This window comes from Aulonocara sp. 'chitande type north' Nkhata Bay, linkage group LG12, assembly GCF_057382095.1.
Source record: "Aulonocara sp. 'chitande type north' Nkhata Bay isolate Kocher_YH1m ecotype deep benthic linkage group LG12, A_spYH_male_GT1.1, whole genome shotgun sequence".
Classification (NCBI taxonomy): Eukaryota; Metazoa; Chordata; class Actinopteri; order Cichliformes; family Cichlidae; genus Aulonocara; species Aulonocara sp. 'chitande type north' Nkhata Bay.
The window spans coordinates 34,108,830-34,132,606 of record NC_141355.1 but is presented as its reverse complement, the minus strand read 5'-3'; the positions used below and the strand labels follow the sequence as shown (position 1 = coordinate 34,132,606).

Genomic DNA, 23,777 nt, shown 5'->3' with positions numbered 1-23,777 from the left:
ATGTGTTAATGTGTTACCAATAAAAGGACAGTTTGAATACAGTAAGAATTAAACAATAAAAATTAAGAGATCAAATTTTCTTCTATGTTTAAACACAAATCAAAACGCAGCCAGACTTTGATATTTTTATTGACAGAAAATAATCCAGGAAATCAGTGAACTCATGTTTCCGACATTTTCATCATATCTGCTCTGCAGGTGTAAAACAGGAAATCCACAGTTAACGAGACGAAATGCTGAATGTGCTGATGTGATCTGGAATATGAAGTGAGAGTTCACAGAAACACACTGGAACAAACAGCAGCTCCAACTGTACAAATGTTCAACAATTATGAAATAAATGCTTTGGGTCAGTCAGTAGCAAAGAAAACAGTGTCTGTATCTGACAAAGCAATTTACACAGAACTTAGGAACAATAATGAACTTTAGTTTGTATGAATACAACTGAATAAATGTCAGACAGTCAACATTATTCTGCAATGACACATTTTAAAGAAAAACATGGCTGAATTATTATGACAACCTACACAGTTTGGTTTATTTTGCAACATAATGGAGAACATGCTATAAGAAACACATTTAAATGAAGCAAATCACTTAAATGAATCACTGACAGTTAAGTTTTAAAAGATGACATTAGGATTATTTAAGTCAAGTCTATTTATCATTTTGAAACCATTAAAACACAAATTTTCACGATGCTGTTATTAGCTGATATGGATCTAAATAACTGATGAAGGAAAGGAAAGTGACATTTATCAGTGCTTGTTCATCAATGTCTGACACATGGAAGTTTGTTCAACTTCGCACTGTTTAAATGTGTAAAAACTGTTTCATGAACACCCAATGACTTGAAACTGCTATATATTTGTCAAAAAAGGAAAAAATCAACCAAAAAAAGAACAAATAAATATAAAGTTTTAAGGACCTTCAAACTGAATTTGCAAGAAAACAAAGCAAAAATTACTTTTATCCTTTAATTTTACTGTGTTTTGAAAATGATTTTTATCACATTGTATAAAATGCTTCAGATACAAATCTTTCTTTCTGCAATTTCTTACCTAAAAAATAAAAACAGGAGTTGCCTAAATTGAAAAACAAACAACCACAAAACAAGCTGTAACTAAAAGGATGAGACAAGAGAAAAAAAGTTCACAGAGACGTCGTTGCAGTTTTCAGAGAAATCTCAGTCTGACAGATTTTGATATCAGAGGTTTTGGCATTTCCTGCCTTTCCAATACTGAAAAATGGGAAGAGTTTCTCAGTGAAAGTGTCTCTGTGAGTGCAGATGTGAGTCATGTCTTCAGGGTCATAGAAGGACACCTCCCCCCTGTCATAGTCCAGCTGGACTCTGATCCTCTGGAGACTCTTCTTCACTCTCACAGTCTGACCATCACCATTAGTGTATTTTCCACTGCCATGATTTAAACACCAGATTCCATATTTTAGTGAAACAAAAATCTCTCCCTTCCTGTCAACTGACTCTTTACTTAAACCCACAAGCCAGCCAGGATGGTCTCCCACCTCCACCTCCCAGCTGTGTTTCCCTGAGCTGAAACCCTCAGAGCCAAAAACAGTGGGATACTTAGTGTTTCTCTCTGGATGATCAGGAAGCTGCTGCTTTGTGTCTCCATTCCTCACACTGGTCAGATCATCAGACAGATAGAGCCAGCAGTTTGCAGTGTTTGGGTCCAGAATGACAGGACTAAAGTGGACCTTCTCCTGCATCTTCTCCCACACTCTGAAGGACAGGTTGCCCAGGTGTTTGGCCACATCTATCAGTGCTCCTGAGACCAGCTGTGGATCTGACACTGAGCTCTGGGCTCTGCTCTGAGTGTCTTTATAACTGCTGAGGAATGGCACGCTGTGTTTCTGCAGCTCTTCTTCAACAGCAGAGATGCTGTCTGACAGAGAGGAGATCTGCTCCTCAATCATCTTCATCTCTCTGCTGATAGTCCTCCCCTTCTGCTCCTCTTCCTCCCTCAGAGCTGCCAGTCTGGACTCCTCTTCCTCTTTCAGGAACTGCTGGAGCTTGTTGAACTCTGCTCTGATCTGCCTCTCTGTGGACAACAGCTGCTTCTTCATGTGTTCCCTCATTTCATTGTATGTTTCCTCCACTTGTTTGTATTTGTTCCTCTTGTCCTGCAGAGACTTTAAGTCAGATTTCAGCTGCTCCTTCAGGTCACTGACTGCTTCTTCTACAGGAACCACTTTGTGACTCTGGTGGAGAGAAAAGTCACACACAGGACACACAGCTCTGTCTTCATCCTCACAGTACCAGTAAGGGACGTCTGGATGTTTATCACACACCACCTCCTCCTTCTCGTTTTCTGCCTCAGGTGAGCTCTCACTGTGTTTCTTAGCAAAGGAGTCAGCAAGTTCTTTGAGAGAAACGTTTATAGATGGTTCATCCTTTGAAGATTTTCTTTTACAAATGGGACAGTTTTTGTTTTTAGTTTGTTCCCAGAATTTCTGCAGGCAGCTTGAACAGAAGCTGTGGCCGCAGCTCAGAGACACAGGATCTCTGAAAGTCTCTGAACACACATGGCAGCTCAGATAGTTTTCAAAAAGTGCGACTTTCTCTGCCATTTTCCAGGGTTTGGTTTCAATGACTCACCGAAATACGACCTCTTTGCTTGATAATGCCGCCAAATTGTGCTCTTCGGTACAGAGCGCAGGTTTTAATGTGAAGGCGTCTCCAGCGTGGTCGACAATGAGTTTAAGTTTCATTTACTCTGTTAGGGGCGGAGCTGATAGTAATGGACTTGCTATTTTATTACATTCTCACTAGATGGCGCTGTGTCTGTGATATAGATGTTGAATACACCACCAGACTACCGCCGATAGTCTCTATGCTTCAGAGAGAAATGTGACTGAACCAACATTAATATGCGTCGCTTTTTAAATTCTGGTTTGAACTTAGGCTGCACTGAGCTGTCATTAATAAATGCTTCTCTTGGGGACGGTCATTGATCCTCTGGAGACTCTTCGTCACTCTTAGAGTCTGATAAACAACATCAGTGTATTTTCCACTCTCATAATTTAAACACCAGGTTCCAGTTTCTGGTGAAATGAATGATTCATTCTTGTCAGCTGACACTTTTATTAAACCCACACTCCACTCAGGGTGGTCTCCCACCTCCCAGCTGTGTTTCCCTGAGCTGAAGCCCTCAGAGCCAAAAACGTCGGGATACTTAATGTTTTTCTGTGGATTGTCAGAAATCTGCTGTTTTTTTAAATCCAAGTCTCACACTGATCAGATCATCAGACAGATAGCGACAACAGTGTGCAGTGTTTGGGTCCAGAATGACAGGACTGAAGTGGACCTTTTCCTTCATCTTCTCCCACACTCTGAAGGACACGTTGATAGAATATGATACCCATTTACACAAAAATTAAAAATAAACCAAAAATAAAAACCAAAAAACAGAAAATTACTGAGATCTCACTGAACTATGATGAAAACTCCCTTAGACTGTTTTGGCATCTCCTGCTTTCCAAATATTAAACGTGTCTCAGTGAAAGTGTCTCTGTGAGCTGTGAGTGTAGATGTGAGTCATGTCTTCAGGGTCACAGTCTGACCAACAACATCTGTATGTTGTCTATTGTTATATTAGAAACACCAAATGTCTAACTTTGGTAAAGCAGGATATTCTTCCTTCCTGTTAACTAAGCCTGTAATTCTATTAACTTTTATTTATATGATGCTAAATCAGAACAACATTCGCCTTAAGAAGTTTTATACTGTAAGGGAAAGACCCTACAATAATACCAAGAAAACAGAGAAAATCCCAACAGTCGTATGACTCTCTATGATTTTGGGCTTTGGCAACAGTGGGAAGGAAAAACTCCCCTTTAGCAGGAAGAAGCCTCCAGCAGAACCAAGTTCAGGGAGTGGGCAGCCATCTGCCACTTGTAGTCAAAGTAAAAACAAATAAAGGAACAAACATAATCAAACAGAAAGTCCAGTCAGAGACATCCGCAGTTCATCAGAAATTGAACAGAGGCTGTTTGTGCAGCCCTGCACATAAACTACATGAAGTGTCCTCCTCTTACTTTCCTTTTATCTCTTATTGACACTTTTGGATTTCTTCTGTATAACACTATTAATCCTCTAGTTCTGTTTCCTCAGATTAGATGCTTTATTCTCTTATATGCTACACGTGTTTCACTAACTTCAAGAAAATGTGTTAAGGTGTTATCAATAAAATGACAGTTTAAATAGAAAGTTCAGCGTCTTTCTGTGTTTACAGACACATCAGACAGGCTTTGATGTATTTATTGACGGAAAATAATCCAGGAAATCAGTGAACTCGTGTTTCCAACATTTTCATCATATTTGCTCTGCAGGTGAAAAACAGGAAATCCACAGTTAACAAGACCAAATGCTGAATGTGCTGATGTGATCTGGAATATGAAGTGAGAGTTCACAGAAACACACTGGAACAAACAGCAGCTCCAACTGTACAAATGTTCAACAATTATGAAATAAATGCTTTGGGTCAGTCAGTAGCAAAGAAAACAGTGTCTGTATCTGACAAAGCAATTTACACAGAACTTAGGAACAATAATGAACTTTAGTTTGTATGAATACAACTGAATAAATGTCAGACAGTCAACATTATTCTGCAATGACACATTTTAAAGAAAAACATGGCTGAATTATTATGACAACCTACACAGTTTGGTTTATTTTGCAACATAATGGAGAACATGCTATAAGAAACACATTTAAATGAAGCAAATCACTTAAATGAATCACTGACAGTTAAGTATTAAAAGGAGACATTAGAAGCACAAATTGTCACGATGCTGTTATTAGCTGATATGGATCTAAATAACTGATAAAGGTAAAGAAAGTGACATTTATCAGAGCTTGTTTATCAATGTCACATCTATTTTATACTGATTAAATGTTTAAAAACAGTTTCATGAACACTTAATGGCTTTAAACACCTTCAAACTGAATTTGCAACAAAACAAAAAATATTACATTTATGATTTTGTTTTACTCTGTGTTTTGAAAATAATTTGTATCTTATTGTATAAATTGCTTCAGGTGCTAAATTTTTCTTTCTGAAATTTCTCTCATAAAAAATAACAACAGGAGTAGCCGAAACTGAAAAACAAACAACCACAAAACAAGCTGTAACAAACAACGAGAAAATTTGAAACAAGAGAAAAGAAAAAAGAATTCACAGAGACGTCGTTGCAGTTTTCACAGAAATCTCAGTCTGACAGATTTTGATATCAGAGGTTTTGGCGTCTCCTGCTTCTCCAACCTCAAAAAATGGGAAGAGTTTCTCAGTGAAAGTGTGTCTGTGAGTGTAGATGTGAGTCATGTCTTCAGGGTCATAGAAGGACACCTCCCCCCTGTCATAGTCCAGCTGGACTCTGATCCTCTGGAGACTCTTCTTCACTGTCACAGTCTGACCAGCACCATTGGTGTACTCCCCACTGTGATGTGTTAAACACCAGACTCCATATTCTGGTGAAACAAATGGCTCATTTTTGTCAACTGACTCTTTAACTAAACCCACAATCCACTCAGGATGGTCTCCCACCTCCACGTCCCAGCTGTGTTTCCCTGAGCTGAAGCCCTCAGAGCCAAAAACAGTGGCATAATTAGTGTTTCTCTCTGGATTATCAGGAAGCTGCTGCTTTGTGTCTCCACATCTCACACTGGTCAGATCATCAGACAGATAGAGACAGCCACTTGCAGTGTTTGGGTCCAGAATGACAGGACTGAAGTGGACCTTCTCCTTCATCTTCTCCCACACTCTGAAGGACAGGTTGCCCAGGTGTTTGGCCACATCTATCAGTGCTCCTGAGACCAGCTGTGGATCTGACACTGAGCTCTGGGCTCTGGCTCTGCTCTGAGTGTCTTTATAACTGCTGAGGAATGGCACGCTGTGTTTCTGCAGCTCTTCTTCAACAGCAGAGATGCTGTCTGACAGAGAGGAGATCTGCTCCTCAATCATCTTCATCTCTCTGCTGATAGTCCTCCCCTTCTGCTCCTCTTCCTCCCTCAGAGCTGCCAGTCTGGACTCCTCTTCCTCTTTCAGGAACTGCTGGAGCTTGTTGAACTCTGCTCTGATCTGCCTCTCTGTGGACAACAGCTGCTTCTTCGTGTGTTCCCTCATTTCATTGTATGTTTCCTCCACTTGTTTGTATTTGTTCCTCTTGTCCTGCAGAGACTTTAAGTCAGATTTCAGCTGCTCCTCCAGGTCACTGACTGCTTCTTCTACAGGAACCACTTTGTGACTCTGGTGGAGAGAAAAGTCACACACAGGACACACAGCTCTGTCTTCATCCTCACAGTACCAGTAAGGGACGTCTGGATGTTTATCACACACCACCTCCTCCTTCTCTTCCTCCTTTTCTTTTTCTGTCTCACATGAGCTCTCACTGTGTGTCTTAGCAAAGGAGTCAGCAAGTTCTTTCAGAGCAAAATTCATGGATGCTTCATCCTTTGAAGATTTTCTTTTACAAATGGGACAGTTTTTGTTTTTAGTTTGTTCCCAGAATTTCTGCAGGCAGCTTGAACAGAAGCTGTGGCTGCAGCTCAGAGACACAGGATCTCTGAAAGTCTCTGAACACACATGGCAACTCAAGTAACCTAAAAGCAATTTCTCAGCCATCCCTGATAATTTACAGATTACTTAAAGGAAAAGACTCACCGAAATACAGTCACTCTGACTTTTGAACTAAATTGTATTCGTCCGTACAGATCCCAACCTTTACTGTAATGAGTTCCCGGGTGATCCTCGAAGTGAATCTTTAGGTTTCATTTACTCTGTTATGGGTGGAGCTGATATCAATCACCCTGACATTTCACTCTGTCACCACTAGATGGTGCAGTTTCTCACGGTGTTAAAGAAATTCTGCATCAGACATGCTGATAGCCTCTCTGTGTCAGTGAAGTTGTGCAGAAATACTGATCATTCACGCTGCTGTTTTAAAGACAGGTTACTCGGCAGATCAACAATCTGTGCCAGGGTTAACAAATAGAGATAGTTAGTTAACCTAACTTGCATGTGTTTGAACTCCCTTCCAATCCACTCCGTTCAGTCCGACCTCGCCTCGTATCTGCTCCTCCTGGAATCAGAAAGACAAAGAAGAAAAACAACCCTATGTAGCCTTGATCATCTAATATTATCCCTCAGCTGATTTTAAGGCCCAGTTCAGGGCATCTTGTTTGGACTTCCTGACCTAGAAAGACTTATTCTAACCATTATCAGTGTATGTGTAAGCATGCAGCAAAAAAGGAACCTCAAGCGATCTACATCCACGTCAATATTTCAGCACAGGCATAGCGCCGGACGAAGCTTATGGCCCTCAAAACACAGAGAGCCAACTCATTCATGAGCACATTTGCATTGTGTATAAATAGAATAATTAAAACAGCTTTATCAAATAATTTAAATAAATAATCAAGGATTTACAACCCTAACAAGTGACAGGACTCACCACTGCATCACTCTTCACTAGGATTAATGTGAAAATGTTCTAAACAACATGCAGTAGGTAAACTGGTAAAGTGTGAGGTGGCATGATTTCTTTTTTTCCCAAACCAGCATTTTATCCAAACAAAGGTGAAAGATGCACCAGTTATCAGTTTAATATCTTATTCTCTGTTCTGAGAATATATCAAACAACCAAGCCTGAAACTGATCAGATAATTTTTAGAGACTTTATTCCGCCTAAATGCTTTTTCTCAGTTTATAGTGTGTTTGATTTCCCTGTTCATTAGAAATCATTAATAAGAAAAGAACATTTGTTACATTATAGCTCTTAGTATGTACTTTGTGTCATCCGCTTCATTAAGGTGGCAGTTACTTTTTTCAGGGTGAGCAGCTTTGTTGTATCGCACTCATGTTTCATTCCATAAAAATGTTTGTCTAGTTCAGCCTGTTCTAATACTGCACGGTAAAAGATTACCTGAAGGCATTTCTGCATGCTAATGCTAAACAAACATGACCTGAACTGAATGTTGTAAAGTGCATGTAATTATTTTTAACACAGCATGAAATAATACAGATAATGATAGGGATGTTTTTGTTAATATATATTACTTTGATAACTACTGTTGACAGTAATAACAATGATGATGTGATAAATATTATTTCTCATCCTTTTTCTACATATCTGAGTAAAGTAAGAGTGCACCAACTGTACTACTTCATCCACCATCTTTGATGTTGCAAAAGTCTCAGAGAAATGTAAAACTAGAACTGTTTCAGTACCATCTCTTCTTGTCATGACGTCTCTCCTGCTGCCCAGGACCTGATGTATCAGTCTTTAGGGATGCCTCAGTCTACCCCGCAACAGTACAAATCACATCATAGAATATGCGCATGTGCTGCCTACACTACCACTGGGAAACCATGATCTTCAGCAGGCCTGGGAATCAATGACCTGGTCCACTCACTCACTCTTCTCTATACAATACAGAACAGAAGCTCCCATGATGACGTAACTGCCTTTGTCAGCTGGATGCCTGTGAAAAATAACCAGTCCTTTCACTTGTGACACCACCATGAAACCTCAGTTTCTCTTTACATGTCTAATCCTTGTAGCCGATTTAGATACCAACAAGTCAGATGAGGCATCAATGAAATGAGCTGGAGACACTCTAAACTTCTGCGATCTTCTTTCTCCAGTCAGTGACAACACTGAGACGACTTCTCTTCATTCACTCTGTCCCCCACTGCCTTTGTTTTAGGGCTGAACGATATATCGCATTTGCGATAATATCGCGACATGATCAAGTGCAATTTTCTAACCGCAAAGGCTGCGATTATACGCTGCGATTATACTCCGTTTACGTGACATGCGCGAGTAAAACATGTGATATGATCAAACGAGATTGTCTAACCACAGAGGCTGCACTCTGGTCACGTGACACGGGGAGCAAAGTTTTGAAACAGTCTACCGAGAGTGAACTAGCAAGCAAAGCTGTAGCCTACACAATGGCCTCAGGTTCAACAGAACCAGAGCCTGCGGGGATGCTAGTACCAAAGAGGAATGGAACATCAGCCGTGTGGGAATATTTTGGGTTTAAAACAGATGATGTCGCACAGAGTCAGGTACTGTGTAAAACCTGTCTTGGTAGAGTTTCTACATCTCGCGGAAACACTACGAATTTGTACCAGCACCTTAAGACTCGGCACAAAACAGAGTATGGTAGATGTATGGCTAAAAAATCTAGTAGTGTGCAGAATAAACCTAGTAACGTTACTCGGCAAGGATCACTGACCGAACTGTTTGACGGTGTTACGCCATATGAACGCACTTCAAAACGGCACGTGGAAATCACCAAAGCAGTAACCCACTGCATCGCGAAAGACATGATGCCCGTCAATACGGTGACCAAGCCTGGGTTCAATAATTTGGTAACTACACTGGATAAGAGGTACAGAATGCCCTCCCGCACGTATTTCAGTCAGACTGCAATACCCGAGCTACATATGCAATGTAGGCGGAGGGTCGCAGCGGAGTTAAAGGCTGTTGAGTTTTTTGCGGCGACAACAGACATGTGGTCAAGCCGTACAGCAGAGCCCTATCAAAGTCTGACGGTGCATTACATTACCGAAGACCTCCACCTCGAAGCTCGCAGCCTACAAACGGCCTACTTCCCCGAAGACCACACAGGGGAAAACATTGCTGCTGGCCTGAGAGAGGGGCTTGCGTGTTGGGATCTCCCTGAAGACAACCTTGTCTGCATAACGACGGACAACGCGTCAAATATGGTGAAAGCAGCACAGCTGAACGAATGGACCAGGCTCCAGTGTTTCGGACACAGATTACATCTTGCTATTGGTAAGTTACTGCCGTGAGAGAGAGAGAGAGAGAGAGAGTGTGTGCGTGTGCATGCATGTATGTGCGAGCCTGTGTATCACTCTCTCCTACAAACACACCACACTATTATTTATCTTGTTCTTTACTGCTGTTAATTCTAGATATGTTATGTCAACCCCACCCTGATGTACCCACCTCTTCTTATGTATTTTCTTTTTTGTTTTTGTCTTATGGTCTTATGTTCTTGTATGTCATGATGTATGTAACAATAGCTTTGGCAACACTGTTCCCATAGTCATGCTAATAAAGCAACTTTGAATTTGAGAGAGAGAGAGAGAAATGGTGAAACCTTGCATCATAACTGCAATTGTATGTCTAACACTAATTTTACTTTTTACTTTATTTTTTTTTCCCTCCAGAAAATGCAATCAAAGATGGTAGAGTATCAAGAGCAATTGGGCTGTGCAAGAAGTTGGTGGGGCACTTCTCGCACAGTTGGAAGAAAAAGGCAGCTCTCACTGAGGCACAGAAGGAGCTTAAGCTTCCTGAGCACTCTCTCATTACTGAGTGCCCTACAAGATGGGGGTCCAAAGAGAAAATGATTGCCAGAGTGCTGGAACAGATGAAAGCCATATCGCAGGTATTGACAGGTGACCGACATGCACGCTCCCTCATCCCAACCTGGCAGGATGCTGAAGTGTTGGAGTCCATTCATAAGGCACTGCATCCTCTCTCCGAATTTACTGATGCTCTTTCTGGAGAAGAGTATGTGAGCATCTCCTACCTCAAGCCAGTTCTCCATCTTCTGGCAACATCAGTCTTGGCTGAAGATGCTGCGGACACTGATCTGACTAGATCAATTAAAACCAAGGTCCTGGCATACCTCAACGACAAGTATAGTGACCTCAACACCCAGGAGCTTTTGGATGTTGCGTCGTTCATGGACCCTAGGTTCAAAACGCAATACATCAGCGCAGACAACCTTCCTGCCATTAAGGCCCGACTGAAGACAGAAATGGTGGAATCGGCTAGACGTACACATAATCAGGTAAATCCTTGAAAATTATATTTCCACAAACACATAATATTTAAAAATAAGCTAACTGCAAAACTAATGTCTCTCTTCCCATCTGGCAGGAGAAGAGGTCTCGCACTGAAACTGCTCAAAATTCTCCAAGTGCACAGGCCTCTGGGGGAAAGGCAAAGAAGACTATTGGTAGTCTTTTTAAAACCAGTGCGGCCTCTTCAGCTTTGCCTCTGCCACTTGAAGATGTCGTGGAGGCAGAGTTGAATAGTTACCTGTTGACCCCTGTCATTGACGGAGAGGATGATCCCTTAGCCTGGTGGAAGGTGCACAACATTCACTTTCCACGACTGTGCAAGATGGCCCGCAAATATCTGTGTGTGCCAGCCACAAGTGCCCCCTCAGAGCGTCTGTTCAGCACTGGAGGGAATATAGTGACCTGCACTCGCTCATCCTTAAAGCCAGCAAAAGTAGATATGCTAGTCTTCCTAGCAAAAAACCTGTGAGCTAGGATGATTATGGCTAGCTGAGCCATACTCATTGTGCACTTTAGTTTGTGCTGTGTTGCTGTTACTTACTGCAGATAATCAAGATGTTCAGCCAGTTTTAATTTAAAGGCGTGTTTGTGTGTGTGTTTACACAATTGTTATTATGTTTGCACCTTATGTGTAATGTTACTGACTGCAGAGATCAGTAAGATGTGTGTATTTTTTATTTATTAGTTTTATTTATTTAATATTATTTTTTAATTTAATGACTGTCTAGTAGTTCACAGATGTCGAAAAACTGAGTGTGGTAAAGCCACTGATTTATTTTATTTATATTTCTGCAATCTGCACATTGTACTGACTTTCATTTTAATGTTTACACCAGGGTTCCTTGTCAGCACTTTATGCTCAGATGTTTGTAAGCTAAAAATAAACTATTGTGTATGTTCAAATATACTGTTGTGATTGAAGAAGTTAAATAAAAATGTCAGTCATCAATTCATGCATCACCTCATGTCATCATAACAGAGGTCTGTCTTCCAGGAAAGAACAGTTTAAAATTAATGTAATATAGTATTGGCCATACTATATGATGTATTGCTTGTCTTTGTTTAATAATACAGAAGACAAAGACCTTAAAAAATAATCGCATATCGCATCGCAATCGCAATATTGGGGCAAAAAATCGCAATTAGATTATTTTCCATAATCGTTCAGCCCTACTTTGTTTCCAATCTTATTGCATCATTTCTCTGGAGTTGGCTCTTTCTACTTTTGTTATGTCTCTTTATGTCATTGTGGTGGGGCCTGATCTGCGGTGCCGCTGCAGGTGAGGCGGACGCAGCTGAGTGGCATCCACAATCACACCTCTCCAGCATAAAACAATGAATTGAGTCCGGACTGAATGTTGTTGTTGTGTTCGTGTGGCTGGCAGCAGGGAAGCTGCAGCTGAGGTGTGCTGTGACAGCAAATGTGCAATAAAAGTGGTTAAAGATGCTGAAAAGCACAAATGTGTCATCGGGTCTGTCGTAGGTCGTTTACAGTCATGTTTGGTTTCTTCTTTATGATATTATTAATGTTATACTTCTCACTCTGTGGATTTTTGCCCACATGTAACTTCCAGAAAATATGTCAGTAAAATAAAATAGAAAATTCTTCTGAGTTTACAGACACATAAAAGAGCAGCCAGGCTTTGATATTTTGATTGAGAGAAAACTCAGGATTTTGTCACAGTAACTGTGATCATCCTGATCAAACATAATAATGCTCTTTATAATTTTCTAAGCTTTTGGTAAAAATAAACATTTGAAAAATCATCGACAAAAACAACAATATATATTTTAGCATTAAAATATGATTTCAGTTAAAGAGGATGTTTACTTTCATGAATGAACCATTACAGAAACATAATCTTACACAGGTGGTGCTCTTTTTTTCTTTTTTCTCACTTTCACCTCATTTTCAAAGAAATCTCATCGGACACATTTTGATATCAGTGGTTTTGGCATCTTCTGCAAAATGGGTCAAAAGAAGGACTTGACAGGCTCAAAAAAGTAAAAAATAGTGAGATATCTTGCAGAGGGATGCAGCAGTCTCAAAATTGCAAAGCTTCTGAAGCGTGATCATCAAACAATCAAGCGTTTCATTCAAAATAGTCAACAGGGTCGCAAGAAGCGTGTGGAAAAACCAAGGCGCAAAATAACTGTCCATGAACTGAGAAAAGTCAAGCGTGCAGCTGCTAAGATGCCACTTGCCACCAGTTTGGCCATATTTCAGAGCTGCAACATCACTGGAGTGCCCAAAAGCACAAGGTGTGCAATACTCAGAGACATGGCCAAGGTAAGAAAGGCTGAAAGACGACCACCACTGAACAAGACACACAAGCTGAAACGTCAAGACTGGGCCAAGAAATATCTCAAGACTGGTTTTTCTAAGGTTTTATGGACTGATGAAATGAGAGTGAGTCTTGATGGGCCAGATGGATGGGCCCGTGGCTGGATTGGTAAAGGGCAGAGAGCTCCAGTCCGACTCAGACGCCAGCAAGGTGGAGGTGGAGTACTGGTTTGGGCTGGTATCATCAAAGATGAGCTTGTGGGGCCTTTTCGGGTTGAGGATGGAGTCAAGCTCAACTCCCAGTCCTACTGCCAGTTTCTGGAAGACACCTTCTTCCTCTCTGAACAGTGTCTGAGAGGCTGTGGTTGCTGCTGCACGCAATGTTGATGGTGAACAGATCAAAACACTGACAGGATCCATGGATGGCAGGCTTTTGAGTGTCCTTGCAAAGAAAGGTGGCTATATTGGTCGCTGATTTGTTTTTGTTTTGTTTTTGAATGTCAGAAATGTATATTTGTGAATGTGGAGATGTTATATTGGTTTCACTGGTAAAAATAAATAATTGAAATGGGTATATATTTGTTTTTTGTTAAGTTGCCTAATAATTATGCACAGTAATAGTCACCTGCACACACAGATATCCCCCTAAAATAGCTAAAACTAAAAACAAACTTAAAACTACTTCCAAAAACATTCAGCTTTGATATTAATGAGTTTTTTGGGTTCATTGAGAACATGGTTGTTGTTCAATAATAAGATTATTCCTCAAAAATACAACTTGCCTAATAATTCTGCACTCCCTGTAGTAAATCACAGCATTCACCACTTCTTTGACAGATTTGTGACATCGGAGGTTTTCACATCGATAACCTGAGTTCTTTTACTCTTTTTTCAGCTTCAGATGGTCACCGTCTGTAAGACCTACTTTATCAGAGGCACTTCAATGAGTGAATGAGCTTCAGCAAGGGTGCTACTCAAAGGGATGGTGAGTCTTTGTGTCAGTGAGTCATCTGCTAATTAGAGAGTCAGCAGTTCAATCCTGTCTCCTCCTCCTGCAAGATACTGAACCCTGATTTTACCCTGATGACTGTGTGTGCATGTTAGGATTAAAGTGCACAGGATAGAGTGTGAATGGGTAAGTGAGGCTTCTAGTAAAATGTACTTAAAATTTGAAAATATAATACAAAAGTACCATGTAAGTACCAGTCCATTTACAAAATAAAGCACAATCACACACTGGTGGCAGATTGATGGTACTAATGTAACTACACAATAACTTAAGTGTCAAATCAAACAGACAATCCAGTCAGAGACATCAGCAGTTCATCAGTGTAAAGAAGAACCAGTTTCCATTCAGATTATTGATCAGGTCTGCACAGTTAGGACTGAAATGGCACTGATGTCATTTAACATAATAGATCAGGAATCGACATGATTGATTGTGCTGCCCTTCATTAGTGTAGCGGTATGTATATATATGAAACAATCATCTGCAACCATGCAGCTGCACTGCTTTTTAAAGTTGAGCTGCATGTGAGGATAGAAAGAACAGACACAGAAACCACATCCTGAAGAATGACCAATAAATGGACCTTCCCATAGAGATTAAGATTAATAAAATTCTATTCTATTCTACATCAGTGACCTGCATGTAAAAGAAAGATGTGTCCGGGAGAGAAGCCAGCACCACTGAGTCTTGTATTTAGAAGAGACTTTTTCTATGGCCTGTGAAACCACCAACTGAATAACTCTGTGGACACACAACTTCTCCCCATGTTCTGTGTTTTCGTGTTGACTCCGCCCTTCTCAGCGCTCTGATTCACCTCCTGTATTTCTAATGAGGAGGACTCTGGGGTTGCCGTGTCTTCTATCTCCATCTTAGCCTCCGCTAATTCTTTTCTCTGCGTGTCCAGTTTGTTCTGCATTTCTTTTGTGTCCTTCACCAGTTTCTGATCTTCCAGGACTTTCTCTTTTTCTTCCTCCAGATTTTCTGTCTGTGTTTTCTGATTCCACTGAGTTTCTTTCAGAGGGGCCTCGTGTTTCTGAAGCTTTGCGAGCTCGGCAGACAGGCCGTCCTTCTCCTGTTTCAGGATCAGGATTTCACTGTCCCTCTGCCTAAGCTGCTCTTTCAGACGGTTCATCTCAAGGTCAAAGATGCTGGTCTTTTCCTGATCTGAACAAGTCTGTTCCTCTTTTTCTTCCTCAGCTTGGATCCCATATTGTTCCAGCTTGGTAGCATCAGTGAAATTTGGGCCAACAGCTGTTTGACTTGCTGTCTGGCTGTCTTTGAATCCTCTTTTAAAAGTTGATTTTCCGACAGAGTGTTTCGAAAGGCTTCCTAACCTGAGTAAGTTTGTCCAGAACACTTTCCCAGCCAACATTTATATGTGGGGCCCATATGGTTTGGAAATGGGCTGAAAAATGGGCCCCATATAGGATTGTCCACAGGTTCCGTAATGGCCCCATGTTAAATGCCCATATAGGTGCTATGTTGGTAAAATCTGGGAACTAATGGGCCCCAACTGGGCAAAGTACACAGAAACCCCCCCGGGCCCCATCTTTCAAGCTTTTTGTGGGTACCATGTGGGCACCACAAAGACTAAAAAGTGGGTTTTAAGTGTGATTGTCCGCGGGTTCCATAATGGCCCCATTTTATAAGCCCATCTCGGTGTTATATTGGTAGAATCTGGGAACTAAATGGACCCCAACTAGGCAAAGTACATAGAAATCCATCCGGGCCCCATCTTTCAAGTTTTTTGTGGGTACAACACGAGCTAAAAAGTTGGAATGGCATTATCATTGGGTTCTGTAGTTGCATCTTACTTCTAGTTTGAATTGGCTAATTTATGGCACTGGGTGGGCCCCATGTAGCAAAACAGTCACAAAATCAATTTATCAGACGGCCAATACGACACCAAATATATTAAAGCTGACCGCAAACAAAAACAAGTTTGTAAATAAAACCATTTCAAAAATCACGAGGGTAAACAAAACAACATTTTTCACATTTATTTTGTCCAACAACTGTGACTTTACGTAACTGTATTCCAAAGTGCGTAAACTTTTAAAAATTACACAGCCTTTGTACGTGCTATGGAGTTTTTACGTGTTTTGGGGTTTGTACGTGCTTTGTCTCTAGCAGGCACCATAAATATACTTTTATTTATTCACTCCACATAAAATCTTTAACCCTTAGATGCACACGTGGGGTCAAAAATGACCCCACAGGTTGTTTTTCTTCAAAATCTTTAAAATGAAAAGTTGTAATATATTCATATTCCAGGTACTCCTCATAAAATATGTTTGTAACATGAAGCCATTTCTATTTTTATTTATTTTTTCATTAATTTAAAAAAAAAAAATGCAGTTTTTGTATCACTACCCCACTCCTCCACAAGTGGGGTCGAAAATGACCCCAAGCAGTTCCTATGGAATCTTCTATGAAACCTTCATTGTTAGCACGAAATAAAGAGGATCTCGTACATTTACGAGCATTTAATTTCCTGGATTTAATGGTTTAAAAGTTTAATAGATCTTTGAATATAAAATTGAGTCCATTATTAGCAAAAATAATTTTAAAAAGAGCAAAAAAAAATGCTTAATAAATAATAATTTTTTTAAACTTAAGCTTTGTAATTGTAGCAGATTTCATTATGTCTGTAATTTTTTATTTAGCCCCACAGTAGTAAAAGCCATAAATGGGAGTTAGATTTATTACTAGTATTTTACACAGCATTCAGCTATAGTAACATGTTTTGCATTTTCCTACTTCACCGAACAGCTGCACTCTCTTAATAAATTAATAACCAAACATTTCTCAATAACCAATAACTAGATGGAACAGCACAGTATCTAAGAGAGAGATCAGACAGTGTTTGAGCTAAAGAAGCTGTGTGCTTCTTTTGGGGGCTTTTTGCACACTGATCCACCACTGTTTTCCTATAGTACAACGCATATCTGGTAACATTACCGTAAACGTGACCAGTAGGGTCAGGTTCAGATCAGAAAACCGTTTCAGCTGCAGGCATCTACTGCTGTAATTTAAACAATCACTTCATACGCCTCATGTTTTACACCCCTATAAGGTGAGCTTGCTATACTGCACATGAATATTACGTTACATGGCATGACTAGCTCATGTTCAAACATTTAAGATATTGTTCAGTCATTTTGTTTACTGGATAGTGCATAATGGCCAAGTTACGTGAGTGGGAATCCAGTAAAGCCAAAAAAAGAATAATTTTTTTTAAGATAAGATAAGATACCTTTATTAGTCCCACAAGGGGAAATTTCATGTTAATTAATTACAAATACCTTATAGGAAAACCCAAGAAAAGGTTGCAGAAGTACAGAAAAAAACTGCCGTGTACGTTACAGTATGTAAATTCAAAAACTGTAGAGAGAGAATGGCGGAATGAAAACAGAATAAGAAAAGATGAACTTTATTGAGTAGAATATAGGCAGTAAGAGTTTAGTAATTAACTTTTAATTATGTTTGCCAAAGACAATGACAGTAAATTAACCCAATTCTACTTGCTAGCTAAAGATGTTATGCTTCTCCCCCTGAGGGACTAGTAAAAGCGCTATACAAATACAGGCCATTTACCATTTATACCGTTTAGGACAACTATAGAAAGTTAAAATAATCATTGCTGAAAACTTATCAAACTTTGAGTATTTAGCTTTGTCATAGTTTTCGATTCTTTGGTATCCTTTTGTCCTCCACGTTCTCAAACACCAGGGAGAGAAAAGGCCGCAACTGACGAAAGACCGCAAAGACCAGTTTTGCCAACTCCTCAGTAAGGAAAATCGCTATCGGTTGTCCTAAAAGTAGCTAGAAGTCGCTAAATGACGTCATTGCCTAATTTGCATAATTGGTCATGCTAATCTAATTGTAACCTATGTTGTTGGAGAGAGAAATAACATCGTGGAAGAGACATAAAGTGAGTAAAAAACGTCCTAAATGCATTTAGAGTTTATTTAGAACTACAAATTAAATGTCTTTTAGCAATTATTGTTTTTTTTTATGTCACAATTCCAACCCTGCTCCTTTACCCGGGCTTGGACCGTCAAAAGTGACCCGAAATAGGCACTCTGGTGGAGTTACTTTGTGTGTGTGTTTATAAGTAGTTTTAAACCTTGTGATCCACAAAACAGCATAAGAGTAAAAGAAGAACTGACTGCGTTACAGCACCCGCTGCTTGTTGAGAGTAAAAGCGATACGCGCTTTCACGTCTTTTTAGAGACTTTTTTTTTAGAAAAAAAGTCGCTAAGGGGTCTGAAAACTCGCTAAATATAGCGACAAAGTCGCTAAGTTGGCAACACTGGGGAAGACTAGACGCTAGGCGGTGCAATCTGCTCCTCCCTCTTTTTAAACGAGCCAATTCGATTGTTCAGTGATGACGTGATGAATCCTACTTCCAGGCCTAAAGTAGTCTGCATTTAATATGGCTTTTGTGTTGAGTGCTTTTCAGACATGGACCCGCAGGAGCCCCAAAGTGAGCCAATGGAGAGAATAGATGAGCGCCTCGAGCTTGTCATAGAGCAAAATATAAGGCTTTATGACAAGATGGACATCATTCAAAAGGAGTTGAATGAACATGAGATGAGGCATGAGGAAGCATCACAGAGTGATTTTGGCAACTTTGTGAGCTTCGTAGGTCTAGGTCTTGCCATAACGAGCACCATTCTCGTTGCATTTTTCGGCAAGTTGCCTCATTAACCTTCAGTTCCGCGACTGAGCGGAACTGTCAATAAATAAATGAATGCATCAAAAAATTGAAAAATATGGCTTTTGTGTTGTTAACTCATTCACTGCCATTGACGTCTATAGACGTCAATTGAAAAACTTACGACGTCAATGGCAGTGAATGAGTTAACTCATTCACTGCCATTGACGTCTATAGACGTCAATTGAAAAACTTACGTTGACTGCCATTGACGTCTATAGACGTCAATTGAAAAACTTACGACGTCAATGGCAGTGAATGAGTTAACTCATTCACTGCCATTGACGTCTATAGACGTCAATTGAAAAACTTACGTTGACTGCCATAGACGTCAATGGCTATAGAAATAAATGTACTATGTACATTTTATTTTTTCATATATTTGTAAATAAATTGTTTTGATAAAACATAACCTTTCTCAGTGTTATTTCTGTTTTATAGAAGTGAAAAACTATGTTATATGTTAGAGGTGTCACAAAGCAAGAAATATTAGTGTCAAAGGCACTTTTCTGCTTGAAATGTATTTTTCACAAAAAGCTCGTTTTCTCCCTTTTTTTGGTCAAAACAGGCATTTTTGGTGGAACCCACCTCTCTTCTACAGCTGATTACTAAAGAATGGAAAATGGTAGAAACAAGCTTTTTTTATGGATGAAAGAAGAGTCTGTTCTTCATTTTGGTAGGTTCAGCGTTTATATGATCATAACACACAGTTTTCTGTGGCTCTTCAAAAATGAGTAAAAATGCTCAAAAACCCTGGCAGTGGGGAGTTACCTGATTTGAAAATGGCTGGCAGTGAATGAGTTAACATGTTTATTGTTATGTATTTTCTTCTATTTAATCTCAAAAAGCTCCTAAAACAGTCAGTGATCACTGTTGACCTCCCTCGGCTTTTATTACCGCAAATCATTTATTTAAGCTCAGTTTTTAAAACCTTAGGGTGTAACTACAGCCCATCCCATGCAGCAGTATATGAATGACTAACTTCGTATTGTGGATGGATTATCTCAGTTGTTCTCCTGGCTGAAGTTTGGTCCTTTTACAGCATCCTGCCATGCGATTACATTTGTTCCTGACCACCGAGAACACTCACGTTAACTTTTATCGAGTGGAAAAAAGTTAGCTTGTTTATATTATGCTAACATAGCTGTGTTGCTAGCGGTCACGTAGCACATCATTATATACCAGCTAGCCCACTTCAATAACCCTACAAACATCACTGCTGTTTAGTTTTCTGTCTTCATTTAAGCTGGAAGTGATAACAGAGCTGTATGTTTTAATTTGTTTCCAAAACCCAGCAGTCAGGACATGCTATATTGTGTTTAGATAGAAGCTAGCGAGCTAACTCCCTGCTAACTTCTAACTCCGTTAAATGTCATAAATTCTGTTTTCATGGATGCCTGGATGTTAAACTCAATTGTTACACCTGGTAGAGCAGAACGCTGATCATTTTATTAAAGATGAAAGACTTTAGACAGTTTTTCAACTCTCAGTAATGCCATAGTGATCGTTTGATATATGGACCTGCAGCGGAGTTTAGGTCCAGACACGGCTAGTGATGTCAGACTGAACAACCGGATAGGAGCTGCTCACATTAAAAACAACTTTAGTTAAAAAGTAATTTTACACCTGATACAAACATTTTAGAAGTCAAACAATACACAAGTTTAAAAGAAAAAAAATATTTTTAAGTTGTTTTTTTTTTAGCATAAGGATGGTTAATATGTTTAGAAAATTAATATTATATAATATTTGTCAAATAATTGTCACCCAAATCAACATCATAATAAAAATATAATTAATAAAATATATAACAATGATGATAATAATAATAACAACAGAAACAGTTTACATAAAAGCTCTTCTAACATTAGACTGCTTTTGAAAAGTGTCAGTAGTGTCAATGCACCATAAGGACAAGGGAGTTACACAGTTGAAGTGTGACTGCTTGAAAGACCCCATTCCCTCTCCTACAGCCTGAGTGTCATCACGATCTTTCTTGTCTATTGGAGTATTGGGCATGACAATTGTTTTTTCGGTTTTTCGTATTAAACTGAATTCCAGGTTTTTAAAGATGTTAAATTGAATAACCTTGACATTATTGGTATTTTGGATATTAGTGATAAATCTGGCACCAGGGCAATCTTCTGTTGTGCTGTGCAAGTTGACTGTTGTTTCCTGTGAAATATCAACTGGCATTTCCGTGTTACGGTCAACTGTGTTAGAGGTCTGTGCAAGTTCAGGAGCTGTCTCTCTGTCTCCATTGAGGCCACTGTTGTTGTGCTAGTGACAGCAGTGTCCTGGCAAAACCTCATTTCTGCACCTGCCGACAGTGAGCATAAGGCAATGACATTATCTACAAAATTACACAGCCTTTGTAGATGCTATGGAGTTTTTACGTGTTTTGGAATTTTTACGTGTTTTGGGGTTTGTACGTGCTTTGTCTCTAGCAGGCACCATAAATATACTTTTATTTATTCACTCCACATAAAATCTAATAAATAAATCATATAATAGAAAAACCAACTATTTACATTTCAACTTTTAACTATTTAAATTTTCAGGGGTTTTTTTTATTATTAATTTTTATTTCCTTTTGTCTAGTGGTTTGGTGCTGTTTCTCAACTCAAAATGTCCTGTTGTAATTGGACATTTTGAGTTAAGAAACAGCACCAAACCCCAACAACACTTCCCTCATGGTGCTTTATATTGTAAGGTCAAGACCCTACAATAATGCACAAAAACTCCAACCCCCTAGAGCAAGCACTTTGGCGACAGTGGGAAGGAAAAACTCACTTTTAAAAGAGAGAAACCTCCGGCAGAACCAGGCTCTGGGATGGGGTGGCCATCTGCCTCGGCCAGTTGGTGATGAGGGAAGGAAGTTGGGAAGAGAAGAGTACGGTAGTTATTTTTTAACCACTCTGGTTTTAAAATTAAATTTAGATTGCCCAATGTAAATGCATATTTTAAGCCAGTTTCAGAGCTTTGTCACGTAATCACATGCACGTTTCAGTTCAATTTTAGCGTGCACATGAGAAAGCCCTAAGGATGATATTTTGGCTCCTCAGTTTGGCATGTGTTTTGAAGGTTTTGACGATTGCTTCGTCAGCCACTGGGTTGTTTGACTTCATTAAGAGACTAGAGAAGGCCACCTGTCATGGAGTTCGTTGTACACCGTCAGGCTGAGCTGTTCAATGTTCTCTAAGGACATTTTGTAGGTTTTGGACAAGATTTTGTCCCAGACCTTATGGGAAAGCCTCTGTATAATGAAATCTGATGTTCCTGGATGCTATGTCGCTGTCTCATTTTCTTGGCTCATGGCGTGCATTACCAGATCTTTAGTGAAATTTTTCACCACTTCTTTGTATTCTTCCCTGTTTTTAGAGACACTGAGTACTCGTCTTGGTAAAGCCAAAAGGTGTTTGGTGAAGGTTGGGACTGTGATATTATCAAGTTGTTCCCTCAGATAAAAAATCAGATACTTTTCCTTGCAGTTGTGTGTTTGGCACAGATCCTTGAGAATGGCCTTGTCTATCTTTTTCAGCCATTTTGTGGATATGTCCAAATGTTTCAGCCCAATTTCAGGCCAGATTCTCTCAATCAGGCGATCGCTGATGCAGTCAGGAGTCAGGCGCTCTGTGAAGAGCTTGTATTTAGAAGAGACTTTTTCTATGGCCTGTGAAACCACCAACTGAATAACTCTGTGGACACACAACTTCTCCCCCATGTTCTGTGTTTTCGTGTTGACTCCGCCCTTCTCAGCGCTCTGATTCACCTCCTGTATTTCTAATGAGGAGGACTCTGGGGTTGCCGTGTCTTCTATCTCCGTCTTAGCCTCCGCTAATTCTTTTCTCTGCGTGTCCAGTTTGTTCTGCATTTCTTTTGTGTCCTTCACCAGTTTCTGATCTTCCAGGACTTTCTCTTTTTCTTCCTCCAGATTTTCTGTCTGTGTTTTCTGATTCCACTGAGTTTCTTTCAGAGGGGCCTCGTGTTTCTGAAGCTTTGCGAGCTCGGCAGACAGACCGTCCTTCTCCTGTTTCAGGATCAGGATTTCACTGTCCCTCTGCCTAAGCTGCTCTTTCAGACGGTTCATCTCAAGGTCAAAGATGCTGGTCTTTTCCTGATCTGAACAAGTCTGTTCCTCTTTTTCTTCTCCAGCTTGGATCCCATATTGTTCCAGCTTGGTACGCATCAGTGAAATTTGGGCCAACAGCTGTTTGACTTGCTGTCTGGCTGTCTTTGAATCCTCTTTTAAAAGTTGATTTTCCGACAGAGTGTTTCGAAAGGCTTTCCTAACCTGAGTAAGTTTGTCCAGAACACTTTTTGGCAGAGTGCACCTAATTTTTTCTTCCTTGCCTTTCTGAAGCTGTGCAAGCTCAGCAGACAGACTGTCCTTGTCCTGTTTGAGGATCAGGATTTCGCTGTCCCTCTGCCTAAGCTGCTCTTCCAGACGGTTCATCTCAAGGTCAAAGATGCTGGTCTTTTCCTGATCTGAACAAGCCTGAGCCCCTTTTTTGTTAGTGGTGCTCCTCATTTGCACTTTGCGTGACACTGACTCATCAGTGAGTTCTCCAGCTTGGATCTCATATTGGTCCAGCTTGGCACGCATCAGTGAAATTTGGCCGCCCATAAAGAACAGGCTGTCAGATTTTCTGACGTCATGGCCCCGTTCTCTTGGCTTTCATGTTTGAAACAGGCTCCGCCCTCCACAACGTTCCATATTGGCTCATTGAAAATAGATCCCGCCCACAAAGAACAGGCTGCCAGAGTTTTACAATTAAATTCATATTTAGAAATAATAAAATAGAAATTATTGAAAAATATATTCATTTAAATTTATTATGATTCATCCCTCTTCATTTACCCGAAAACCATTTTCACCACTTACTCAAAAGCCCTTCTCTG

The 23,777-nt window shown here is 40.0% G+C and overlaps 4 protein-coding genes and 1 pseudogene across 5 annotated transcripts; 2 read left to right on the top strand and 3 right to left on the bottom strand.

Moving 5' to 3' along the window:
• Window positions 1-106: 106 nt before the first annotated feature.
• On the bottom strand, window positions 107-2,729 carry LOC147317884 (E3 ubiquitin-protein ligase TRIM35-like). The gene has a single exon (XM_086315271.1). The coding sequence runs from the start codon at window positions 2,587-2,589 to the stop codon at window positions 1,153-1,155; it is 1,437 nt and encodes a 478-aa protein (XP_086171397.1). The 5' UTR covers window positions 2,590-2,729; the 3' UTR covers window positions 107-1,152.
• Window positions 2,730-4,244: 1,515 nt separating this feature from the next.
• Window positions 4,245-19,987, bottom strand: LOC147317881 (E3 ubiquitin-protein ligase TRIM35-like). Of its 2 annotated transcripts, none has more exons than XM_086315270.1 (2): window positions 19,858-19,987; window positions 4,245-7,098 (listed from the first exon to the last, which is right to left on the bottom strand). In XM_086315270.1, the coding sequence occupies exon 2, from the start codon at window positions 6,639-6,641 to the stop codon at window positions 5,196-5,198; it is 1,446 nt and encodes a 481-aa protein (XP_086171396.1). In that variant the 5' UTR covers window positions 6,642-7,098; window positions 19,858-19,987; the 3' UTR covers window positions 4,245-5,195. The 2 variants fall into 2 exon arrangements, with proteins under 2 accessions (XP_086171396.1, XP_086171394.1); XM_086315268.1 differs by lacking the exon at window positions 19,858-19,987 and adding an exon at window positions 8,247-8,337.
• On the top strand, window positions 8,973-9,839 carry LOC147317883 (E3 SUMO-protein ligase ZBED1-like). The gene has a single exon (XM_086257967.1). It carries the CDS (start codon window positions 8,973-8,975, stop codon window positions 9,837-9,839), a length of 867 nt encoding a protein of 288 aa, XP_086114093.1.
• LOC147317882 (E3 SUMO-protein ligase ZBED1-like) lies at window positions 9,841-11,979 on the top strand. Its single transcript, XM_086312978.1, has 2 exons — window positions 9,841-10,849; window positions 10,939-11,979. The coding sequence occupies exons 1-2, from the start codon at window positions 10,400-10,402 to the stop codon at window positions 11,329-11,331; spliced, it is 843 nt and encodes a 280-aa protein (XP_086169104.1). The 5' UTR covers window positions 9,841-10,399; the 3' UTR covers window positions 11,332-11,979.
• Window positions 19,988-21,892: 1,905 nt separating the features above from the next.
• Window positions 21,893-23,502, bottom strand: LOC147317880 (uncharacterized; annotated as a pseudogene).
• Between the last annotated feature and the right edge of the window lie 275 nt (window positions 23,503-23,777).